The 12,024-nt window shown below is 39.5% G+C and overlaps 1 protein-coding gene across 3 annotated transcripts in view; it reads left to right on the forward strand.

The window, feature by feature from the left end:
* The window catches only part of IQGAP2 (IQ motif containing GTPase activating protein 2), a 286,377-nt gene that overhangs the window by 228,294 nt on the left and 46,059 nt on the right, over window positions 1-12,024 (forward strand). For all 3 annotated transcript variants that reach the window (XM_060295905.1, XM_030846123.2, XM_060295906.1), the window contains 4 exons: window positions 5,293-5,376; window positions 6,518-6,589; window positions 7,255-7,324; window positions 11,153-11,361. In XM_060295905.1, the coding sequence (XP_060151888.1) occupies window positions 5,293-5,376; window positions 6,518-6,589; window positions 7,255-7,324; window positions 11,153-11,361 (435 nt within the window). The remainder of the gene's footprint in view (window positions 1-5,292; window positions 5,377-6,517; window positions 6,590-7,254; window positions 7,325-11,152; window positions 11,362-12,024) is intronic.

Below are 12,024 nucleotides of genomic sequence, written 5' to 3' on the forward strand. Positions count from 1 at the left end.
CTCTTTTGTGATCATTGGTGTACTGATCTGCTTCCCCACCTAACTATAATATTGTACAGGGCAGAAGATGAGTTTTTAAAACTTTTGTATTCTTGTGTCTTGCATATGATAGGTGCTCAAATATCTGAGTTTTCTCAGAGCTTAAGATATTAGAAGGCAGGAATGATTAATTTTTTAAAAGAAACTTCTTCTATAAACTTGATACTCAGGCTTCACTGGTGGCACAGTGGTTAAGAATCTGCCTGCCGATGCAGGGGACACGGGTTCGAGCCCTTGTCCGGGAAGATCTCACATGCCGCGGAGCAACTAAGCCCATGCACCGTAACTACTGAGCCTGCACTCTAGAGCCCGCGAGCCACAACTACTGAGCCCGCGAGCCACAACTACTGAAACCTGCACACCTAGAGCCCGTGCTCTGCAACAAGAGAAGCCACCCCAATGAGAAGCCCATGCACTGCAACAAAGAGTAGCCCCCACTCGCTGCAACTAGAGAAAGCCCGTGCACAGCAATAGAGACCCAATGCAGCTAAAAATCAAATAAATAAAATAACTAAATTTTAAAAAAAAACTTGATACTTAAAGGAGTTTTCTAGGTGAACCCGTAAGTTTTCCAGTTTATTCCTTCTTTAAATAAATGGTAGACAAAACACACAGGAAGTAAGCAAAATCTTAAGTATAACATCATCTACACTGATGCTGAGGCTAACACGAAGAGTGTTAGCCAGTGTGGCACAATTTGGACCAACCTCAAGCTCTCCAGTCTGCTCAGAGCTGTGTTATAGTTGCAAGACACTCTACAGAGCCCTCTAGTATAAAATCCGCCTAATGTTAGGACCCAGGGCTAAAATCAGGAGAGAGCTGGGGAAACGGTGGAAACAGTCACCTGGAGCCTTTCCTCCCCACCTCCGTGGAAGCAGCAGTATTGAAGAAGAAGCCATTACACTATGAAGTCACCCCGTGATGACTTCCTTCCCCCTGCTTCTGACAGTTTTCTAACAAGGAGGGCGTGAGGTCTAAAGTCAGGCTATAGCCTAGAGATGAATATGGTCTGACCCAGAAAACCAGAAGACCATGAACCAAAGGGCATCATGCTAATCTCATTTTTTGCAGAAGTGGCTGATTCATTCCAAATTAGGGGAATGATGTCAAATCTGAAGATTTCCCCTCCGTGGAACAGCTCAAACTTCTTAGGTGGCTGCATCAACCCCAGACACAGTAGTCTCAACAAATTCAGAGAAAAAGCTCCCAGGCTGAGGGCAACCACACCCCAGCTCCTCTGTGCTACCACCGACAGTCTCCTCCCAAGGAGCTAGATATGGTACAGAGAGTGTATGTCATCAGTAGCCAATCCTTTGTCTCAGACAACTCAGAAGGTGGCCAAGTAAACACAGAGGAAGGTAATGAGAATCTATTATAACCATATTATATTTGAACAGTAAGAAAGCCCTGAAAAAATGGCCAACATTTAAGAAGAGAGCCAGAAAAAAATCTCAAACAAAAATGAAAATTTTATAGCAAAAAAAAAGAAAAATGGATATAAGTTGTAAAACATAAATTAACATCTAAGGATTCTCATATTCCAGGAGACAGTAGAAATGTTTATACTGAAACTGCTTTATGCTTTTAAGAAATTTAATAAGATGCATGGACTTGATGAAACAAGACAGCATGATAAAATGAAAAGATAACCCGTAGCTACAGAGAGGAAGAAAAATGACATCCTAGAATGGGAATGAACTTATAACTGCAGAATGTAGAACAGACACTGAAAGCGATTGAAACACGTGGAGAACTTGAGAAAAACCACAGAAAAAGCTAAGAATAGATGACTTAAAATACATTTTCTCATCTGAAGATGATAATACCCATTTTATCGCAGGGTGGTAGGGATTAAATGGGATAATACACATAACAGACTTTGCCCAGTATGCAGCTGTTAAGTGCTCAACAAGTGTTCGAAGTGATGAGGCGGTAGAGATCGTGACTCAGAGGGCAGATAGTGGGGATCCAACATCCAGGTGGTTGGTTGGCCCAGGAAGAGATCAGAAAAATCAAGACAGGAAAAAAGAGTTAGCTACAATATTTTTTTCCTTGAACTGAAGAACGCTGAAATGCCACTTTGTAGGAAAAAGCATAATAGTGAAATACCAAAACTTAGCCCTGAGAATTACTAAATTATTGAACTTCAGGTCAGAGAGTGCCACAAGCATGGGGGCAAAGAAAAAGAAACAAGCTTCTGTGAAGCAAGTGCAGGTTGTCAGGAGCTGTGGCAGAATCTGGGGCCGGGAGGAAGGAGGTGACCTGATGGGACAGTCCTTCATTACATTGTTTGAATGTAACTGACTACTCTTGCAGGTTGCGGGATTGTAGCTTTAGGCAGAGTGGGAAAAGAGGCCAATATTTAGGGTTTTCTTGGCTAACAGAGAGATCACAGAATTTGTGCTTCAGAAGTTGGTAATTTGAATATTACTATCCTGAGTGCCCAATTATCAAGCGAGGCAACCAATGTAGCAAGCCAGATTTTCTAGAGATTGACAATTAGAATCTATAAAACAGAACAGTAACTTCTGAGATCTAGGTATCTTGGGAAACTCCTTTGTTACAGCTGAATTGCACAGAAAATATATTTATGGTAACAAAACAAAAACATGGCTATTATAAATTTTCACGCAAGTTCTCATACCAGTCAAGAGAGAGATTGATGTTTTGGTAAACGCCTTGTCTCTAATTGTTTATAAAAAGCTGCTTCTAAATGGCTTTATGGTTTAGAATTCTGTCTCCTTTTGCATTTTTATCAATAGCACCTTCCTCCCAACTTTATACCTATAATTATTTTTAATAAAGAGCCTCTAATTAGAAGAGCCTGCAGTCTCTGGGCCTTGCACAGGAGTTGTGCTGTTAGCACAGAATGAGAAAAGCCAATCCTAATGAAACTAAAACTTACAAACTAAAAAAGAAGAATGTTAAATTTTGACAAATAAAATAGGAAGCCTGTAGTACTCTGCTTCTATAGACCAAAACTTCAAAACCCAGCCAAGTTGCCTTGGTTTGGAAAGGTAGCAATAAAAATATAAATGTAGATTCCAGAAAAATCTACATAATCATTAAAGAGATGAAATACAAAATGAAATCTTCAGGAAAGTACTGTTGGTGAGCGCTGAATCCTTAGGACATTAAAAACAGTACAAAACGGACAAGTGGGTTCATTCCACTAATGCAAACATGCTTCAGTATTAGATCTTCTGTTACTACAACAGATTCCTTATCCAGAATCTTTGAGAATCTGAGCTAATAGAGATTAATAGTGTTTCTAGAATTGAGATAATTCCAAAAACACAGAATGAGAAATTGAGCTAATCCCAGTATCTTGGTTACCTTTCAGTTTGGATCAAGGAATGGGATGTATAATATTATTGGCACATTTGCACCTCTGTGCTTTAAAACAGTGTTAGCCACAAAAACACGAGTCACCATTGAGATCCATCATGACAAATAAGTTACTAGTTAGATTGCCATTAGTATGAGTGCAATCACAGTTTATCCCGTTTCCCTATTTGTCAATATTCTGTTCTCTACATATTTTCGGTATTACAAACAATGCTGCAACAAAAATCCTTATATATTGTTTTTCTACACAGGTACTTATATTTCCTTGGGCTGGGTATATTGAAAATTAGAAACACTGGGTGAAACGCTAAATAATTTTAAATTTGATACTGCTAAATTCCCTCCAAAAAGGCTAACTCTTTTGTACTTTTCCCAATCCCTACTCCCCATCTATGCTTTTATTCCCCTCACTGCTTGGCAATGAGTGATGTGACAACTTTCCGAAAATTTCTCAGACTGACATTCAAGGCTCTCTCAAGCTTAGAGCCATCTCACATTTTTTGTAGAGGTTCCCAGTATTTGTAGAATTGTGTTCTGTGGTTCCCTGTTTCAGCCAATTCAAGCTACCTTCTCTCTTCCAAGATCCCTCATAGTTTTTGACCCATATGCCTTCTTGTGTTCTAGCACTATGATGGATTGCTTTAAAAGCATATTTGTAAGATGTTTCCATTGGCGGAAGCTGGATAAAAGGGTACATGGAACGCAATGTATTACTGTTGCAGCTTCCTGTGAGTCGATAATTATTTCAAAATTAAGTTTTTTTAAAAAGCATATTTATCATTTCTAGGGATTTAAATTAAGAGGGGAAGTCTGGAGCAAGTACTCAGTTGGCTACTTATTCCATCATGACTGTTTTGTTTTGAATCATTACCAAAAAGTATATTATTTTTTAAATGGCAATAAAATTCCACATACCTTTTTAAAAAGAAGGAATGAGGTAGATTGATATATGCAGATGTGAAAAGAAATTTATAAAAAATAACTTGAACAAACAAACAAAAAAAAAAACACTTGATTTTGGGGAATTCCCTGGTGTCCCAGTGGTTAGAACTCGGCGCTTTCATTGCCGTGGCCCGGGTTCGGTCCCTGGTCAGGGAGCTAAGATCCCGCAAGCTGCGCTGCGAGGCCAAAAACAAACTTGATTTTTTTGTATTTGTCCTTTTTAACACAGAACTTGTATTTCATTTCTAACCTGAAAAACAAAATCAGAGAATTGGAGTGAATTACAAAGATATGTTTCAATAAAAAGATTCTCAAAAATGAATTGGAATATACTTTCTAACAGCTATGGATTTATCATTTTAAAGATACCAGTTTGTGTCCACTTTTTGCAAATGTTTCCTGTAAAAGTTCTCTTTGATGGGGATAACCGTGTAAAGCTATGTTGATGAATCCTCGTTAATCTTTATGTAAAAATAGATGCAATAATAAAAGATGAATCACAGTACTCCTATTTTCAGGGATCCAGAGTCATCTTCCTTTTCAGTCTGGATCACAGTGGCCCACTTGTTGGAGGAAAGCTAATTACTAGTCATTATTTTGAAGCATCTTATATTGTTACCAAATAATACCAGCACCCAATTGATCTGTTTGTATGTTTCAGGGCAGTTCCATATTATTATGACTTCTTATCAGCCAGCGCCTTGGTAAAATTAAACTTTCAAACCAGAAACTGGGCTTCCACCCGGTAATTCCTTTCCCAAACTTGGGGCAAGCCTCAGGTGTGAGCTGGTATGCTCTGCCCAGTTTAATGTCCACCCCTAGGGATGGTGTCCAGATGAGATTTGGAAGGGAGGATCCCCGACATTGTCCCAACTCAGTGTCTCCTGAGATGTACTCCGTCCTTGCACTTTCTAAAATAAACTGTTACATGTAAGTAATTCTGTAACTCATTATTTTCCACAGGCTTTTTGGAAGGGACATAAACAGCGGGCCTCCTATATGCACAGGCGACAAATGTTCATTGATAATATTCCTTCTGTTGTGAAGGTAAACACCCTTTCCTACCTTAGTGCTTGACTTAAACTTTTCCCTTCATTTTCGTTTTGCTTCTAGAAGACAGACTATGTTTGAGCCTTGACATCAGAAGCAAGTCCTGGGTTTGAGTCATACCTCCACTACTCACTTAGCTGATCATCTTCAAGCAAGTCCATGAAAACACTCTATTGTCTCTGGTCCTTTATAATATATGCTCTTTCTCTAACAAGTCCAAATTGATTATTTAAAATCTGGAGGAAACCCAGTTTTATTTTATGTTCTTCTTATGGTCTTCGCTAATAATGTTTAGAATGCTCAAATTTAACAGTGCAGACCTTAGTTGTAACGCAAATGCAAAGCCAATGACAAAAGAAAGTAGAGCTAAGTTAGGGCCTGTATTTAGGTGGTGGGCTGGTCTAACCCAGCTTCCCAGCAAGGCTGGTTGCTCCGAGCTTAGAGAAAGAACACGCAATGGAGTGCCCACTGTCTCGAAGCTGAAAACTGAAGAACTGTACAGCAGTGAACTTGTAGAAACTTGGAAATCCAGATCAGAGTCACAAGAGTGGGACTGGAGAGAGATGGGAATCAGATGAGATTTGTGAAGACTTTTTAAACTGTGAGGACAAAGAATGACATGGTCTAGACCCCTTGTGCATTACTAGCTCCTGAATGAAATGTCCTTTGCTCACCCTGGAACACATGCTTATTCGCTCAGAAAACCATGGGTCACAGTTGGTCCCTCGTGAGACCTCTTGAAATGTTTTCCTGTAAAGACCTAAAGAATATTCGCTGCGTTTAAGAGATGTGGGAAGCGACCCTGAACTTGGTTTCATTTGATCCCCTGACCCGTGGCAACTCTCAGCAAAATGCCTTGCCTGCTTGGCTTTTATTTACTGAGATTAAAGCCAAATAGTACAAAGAGCTACATTACCTTCCCCACCATAACGTGTAACATGTTCTGAACCCCTAGGAGAAAAAGCAACGAAGGAAGTGGAAGGTGAAGATTAGGCTTTAGATGTTCATTAGTTGGTAGGCTGCTAATTTTTACTTTTTTATCAAATTATCTCTCAATATTATTTTTAAAAGACTCCATAAAGAGATATGAAAGGTTATCTGGTAATTGCCTGGATTTCTCTTTTTAACTTATTTTTAGATTCAGTCCTGGTTCCGGATGGTAACAGCACGAAAGAATTACCTCTCACGACTGAAGTATTTCAGAGATCATGTAAGAGACACGCATGTGGATTTTTATCCTGGCTGAGGATGAACTAAATGAATACTTTGTTGAATGTTAGCATTGAATGATTTTTATTAAATGGTGGAAATGAACACTAGGAGGAAAAAATAGGTTTTAGAACTCAATGTGATACCATTTGGAGGCTTCTTACATTTTTTTATTCAGAACTCAGGTTCAGAGTGAGACTTCACCATTCAGAACTGGAAAGGAAATGGGTGAGAGAAAACTGATGTGGACTAGTAATGCCAGGGAGAAAAGATTCAACTTTCCAACATTACTTGTAAAGTGCTTATTACTGCTAACCGAGTAATTTAAATAGACACCCACAGGAGGAATTTTTTTAGGATCTTTGAAGAATAGATATGTGAACATAGATTGGACCAACTAAATTTGGTGGTAAAATTCTCTTCCCTTTTTAAATCTCTTTATTTAAACGGTCCCTTTGCAATCTTGTTTATATTTTAGCTAACTTGTTTGCCCCTTTCTTCAAAGAGAATGCAAAAATAAACATTGACTACACCACATCTATATACTATCAGTTCTAAATAGTGTCCCTTTTGAAAACGCTGTCACTCCTTAAATAGTTCTAAATTCTAAAATAGTGGAGTAGATGGGACTCTGGGAGGTTGTGACTGGTCTTGTTTTTTTCGCAGAACAATGAAATTGTGAAAATACAGTCTCTACTGAGAGCAAACAAAGCTAGAGATGACTACAAAACATTGGGTAAGTGGGAGCATTCTGAGACAAAGTATCCCTTATTAACCAGGCAAGGACAAGTTATTTCCATCTGAGTCACTTCAGTGGCGGCTCCAAAAACAGAGGATGCCCGTTATTTCCAGTAGATTTTGACCATTTCAGGCCCCAGGTTCTGAACCAGTACACAAAGGAAGATGTGATGACAGGAAGTGGGCCCTTCTATCTAAATGGAGTGGGGTAAATGCAGTAGATGTGATTTCTTCTTCAAAAGGAATGGGCTGCATGGGGCGGGGGGTTAAAGTAGGAGTTTGAGGTTAACGTATACACACTACTATCTATAAACTAGATAATCAACAAGGACCTACCATATAGCACAGGGAACTATATTCAATATCTTATAATAACCTATAATGAAAAAGAATATTAAAAAATATATATATATGTATATATGAATCACTTCACTGTACACCTGAAACTAACACAGCATTATAAATCAACTACACTTCAATTTTTTAAAAATGCAGTTGGTATAAATGCTGATTTTTTATATTAAATTTGAGCTAGAGGCAGGAATCTAATGCAGAAGAGCCAGAAGATTAACTTAAATTTGAATACTCTTTAATTTATTACCTGGCCTGTGATTTTTTTTCCTCTCATTTTAAGAATGAAACATAGTCGTATAAGAAATTTGGAAATATGAATAAGAAGGGAAAAAGCACACAGTTTCACCTCCCAAAGATAACTACAAACATCTTCCTATAATTTCATTCTGGACTTCTCACAGTACCTATGGTTTTTTTAAATCATCTTCCTTATACTAATAGTATATGCCATTTGTAGAAAGTTTGAAAACAGCAAAATAAAATAAAAATCACCCAGAAATAGCATTCACATTTTGTGCTGTCTTTTTCAGTTTCAGCTCTGCATATGTTTGTCATTCTGTTGTTGTTGTTGTTTTTACATAGTGAAGATCATTCTTTATATGCTAAATTTTTAACCTTCTTACTATCACAAGAACATGTAATAAAGAGCGTGTCCTAGATTAAGTCGAGAAGGGCTTGCTGATAAGTTTAGTAGTACTGCCTAAATTCTTCAAATATTCAGGTCATTCAAGATTAGTTTTGAGAAGCCAAAACAAATGAGTGTGTATTTTAGTAATGAAAATGGCCATTATGTTCTAACTGCCTTGTTTCTTACTTTTTTTTTTTTGGAGGAAATAAGCAACTGTTCAGTAATGTTCCTAGCACAGTGCTACTAAGTAGTTTCGCCAACACCCTTTATTGTCAAAAGTCTGTCTGAATTATGGAGTGAAGTGTATGGCCTAAGAAAGACCTTCCCTGGTACTTGTTAAGGAAAAGTATCCGGCAGCCTCAGAGGCCAGGTTCTGCCTCAAGCCCGTGGAATCTTCTGGATACTACCTCATTCTACTAGATTCCGGAATCCAGCGTGCAAACTGAGGGAGGAAAGGTCCCCAGTCTTTCCAATGCCACACTGCTCCACTTTGGAATTGATGAGATTCGTCTCCTAGTTGGTAGATAATCTTTAATTTTTTATAAGGAAGCTGAATAGGGGGTTTGTTTTCTGAGCCCTAACACACTAAAATAGGTAATTTAAGGATAAGTTTTCCAAACAAACACAGGCTGCTTTTCGTTTCCTTCTAGGGAACATGTTTTTGTAGGTGGTCGTGATGATGCTTGTTACTTGCTTACTTTTTTTTTTTTTTTAAGTTACAAAGATAAAAGAAATTCCAGTTTAAAAATCTAAGCGAGGGCTTCCCTGGTGGCGCAGTGGTTGAGAGTCCGCCTGCCGATGCAGGGGACACGGGTTCGTGCCCCGGTCCGGGAAGATCCCACATGCCGCGGAGCGGCTGGGCCCGTGAGCCATGGCCGCTGAGCCTGCGCGTCCGGAGCCTGTGCTCCGCAATGGGAGAGGCCACAACAGTGAGAGGCCCGCGTACCGCAAAAAAAAAAAAAAAAAAAAAAATCTAGGTGATTTCCTGTTAAAGCATAGAAGGCAGATAGAAACTATGTTCGTGAATAAATCAGATCAGAACTGCTCTGGGTTTTGGCAAATAGGGTGGCTTTGTGGTAACTGAACTGTAGATGTTCATTTCTTTCTCAATTCAGCATCTTCATAAAACAAAGGCATTTTTTTCAGCTGAAAAACAGATCACTTTTATTAGTCTGTCATGATTCATTTTCACCCATTCCCTCCAGAAAGGCACTGAACACATTCAGGTTTAGAAGTTGCTGGAACCGTAATGTGGCCATTTGTAAGTGCTGACTGTTAAGTTGAGTGGTTTCCTGAAATGAAAGTACCACCAAGTGGTATGAAGATATCATGAAGATGCCAAAAAGCCAACTGTTGATAGAGGAACTATTACATTTGAGCCATAATAATTAGTAAAGCTAAAATAGTAATTTGTCTCTACCAGGCCTGTTAGCACATAAAATGATACACAGTTTTTCAGAGCCAGGAGAGAGAACTTTAGACACAAATGCGGTGGCTTATGTTCTCTCAGCTACATGAATGAGCTCTGGTGTGTGGCTCAGGCTGTTTCAGAAATGGTCATGTCATCAGCAACATCTTTGCTGAAATAGAAGGAAAATAAATTCATGTATGCTTCAGTGATCAGGAAGAAAGGGGTCCATGATCCGAGGTGACTTGGAATCTAGTGGAATATGAGCTATTATTATCCAGTAAATTCTGAGCCTGGAAGCAGAATTGGACCGCTAAAGCTTCCTAAGGCTTTTCTTTCACAAGTACCAATAAAGACCATCCGATGGGGAACAACAGTAATACAGATGACTCTAGATTTGGTTGTTCATGATGAGTTCATGCTGTTAATTGTGTTGTTGGTTGAGCTCTGTATTCCTTAAGTGTCAAGATACCACAGAACTAAACAGAGGTATAAGGAAGCTTGAGTAGGGCCTTGGAAGTAAAAGAGAGGATGGTTGTTGAGGCCGCCACAACTGGACTGGGCTCTCTCAAGTCATCTTTTTGTTACTGTGTCTAATCATTCAGCATTGAAGGTCCAGGTAGTTTCTTCTTAGAGTTTACCCAGAGTAGATCTCATTACACACCTTAAAAAAAATTGTTTTTTCGAAGTCGCAGTGCAAGAGAATTAAAGCACAATTAAGGTTCAAGGCACTAAGGGAAAGCCCTTGTAGACTTTATATAGGTATTCCTCTCAACAACTGAGCTTGGTCTCCTAGGTGCTGAATGCCCTCCCTGGTCCATCCTGAAAGGACGGGGACCCAATTCAGTTTCTAAAATTGCTTCATTTCTGCCAAGTAGGACATGTGTTCCAGTTGTCATTCTGTTGGCTCCTGTTAGACCTTACAGGTCTCCCTTGACTGACCTTTTCTAATTCACCTTTCACCTAATTCCTGCTCCTTCCGCAAGGTCTTTTGGGCTGGGAAAACAAAAAACAAAAAAAAACACCTCTTTCTGCTTCCTGCAGCAAGAACAGAAATCTCTTATCTGGCTCAGCCACAAGCTCTTAGAGCCGGGGCAACTCACGTTAGCATTCTTTCCCAGGTTCCTCATCAATAAGACACTGATAGATAGAACTATCTCCTCAGTGCGTGGTCCTGGGAACAGCATGAGAGAGGGCTGATAAACGGGTGCTAGACGAGGAATTAGTGAGGCCCAACCTTATCGGTGGCGTGCGTTTATTTATACGATCCGTTTCCCCGTCCAGATTTGACATGAGGCAGGATGATTCACTCTGGAGACCAAGCACGTCCGTAGCTCTATTTTTCTGTCAATGTTTTATTTAAAGACCTGATTTCTTTCCTACTGATAATCCGTTCAAGCATGCCCAGTTAAAGCACACCTTTCCTTTCCTCGCAGTTGGCTCTGAAAACCCGCCGTTAACAGTAATCCGCAAATTTGTACACCTGTTGGACCAAAGTGACTTGGATTTCCAGGAGGCTCTGGAGGTAGCACGCTTAAGGGAAGAAGTGGTGACCAAGATCAGAGGCAACCAACAGCTGGAGAAAGACCTGAACCTGATGGACATTAAGATTGGGCTCCTGGTGAAGAACAGGATCACACTGGAGGTCAGTGGGGTTTGTGGGACTGTTGGTTCCCAGAAGAGAGAAGACGCTCGTATATTTGCCCACAACACTGTGGTCCAGCTAAGTTCCTTTGGAGTCCAGAAGGAGTGGCCCAAAGTTTACTTACCATTTTCATTACCGCTTTATGGTCTTAGACCTGCAAAATTCTGCGCCCCCCTTTTATGACATTTGGTAAGACTTCTTTACCATTCTGAAAGGAAATTTATGTGAAATAAAACCAACTTACATATGTACCTTCATAGCAAGGCTAAGGCCTTTCTATAAATATAAAAGAGAAATTCAAAGAAATGAATTTATAGTAAAAATACATATTTCAATATGAAGATACATGGGCCTGATGCCATTAGATGTGATAATGTTACCAGAGACTTGGGCCTCTTCACAGAATAAGCACAGACTGAGAGAGCTACAGATGAGACTGGTCAGGTGAGTGGTGGAACTGGCCATGAGTTCTTTTTTCCAAAGTGGAGAACAACTCTTTGTAATAAGCTCTTGAACAGCAAAGTGTGGTCTTCCGCCACCCCCCACCACTTGACATGGAGTTGCCGTCCTAGAAAATTAAGTTTATATTAAACTTGTGAGGATCTATGTTGTGCTTATATGTAAAACTATTAGATTCTAGGCTCAAGCAATTATGCACGGAAT

The sequence above is a fragment of the Globicephala melas genome, chromosome 3 (genome assembly GCF_963455315.2).
Source record: "Globicephala melas chromosome 3, mGloMel1.2, whole genome shotgun sequence".
Taxonomy (NCBI): Eukaryota; Metazoa; Chordata; class Mammalia; order Artiodactyla; family Delphinidae; genus Globicephala; species Globicephala melas.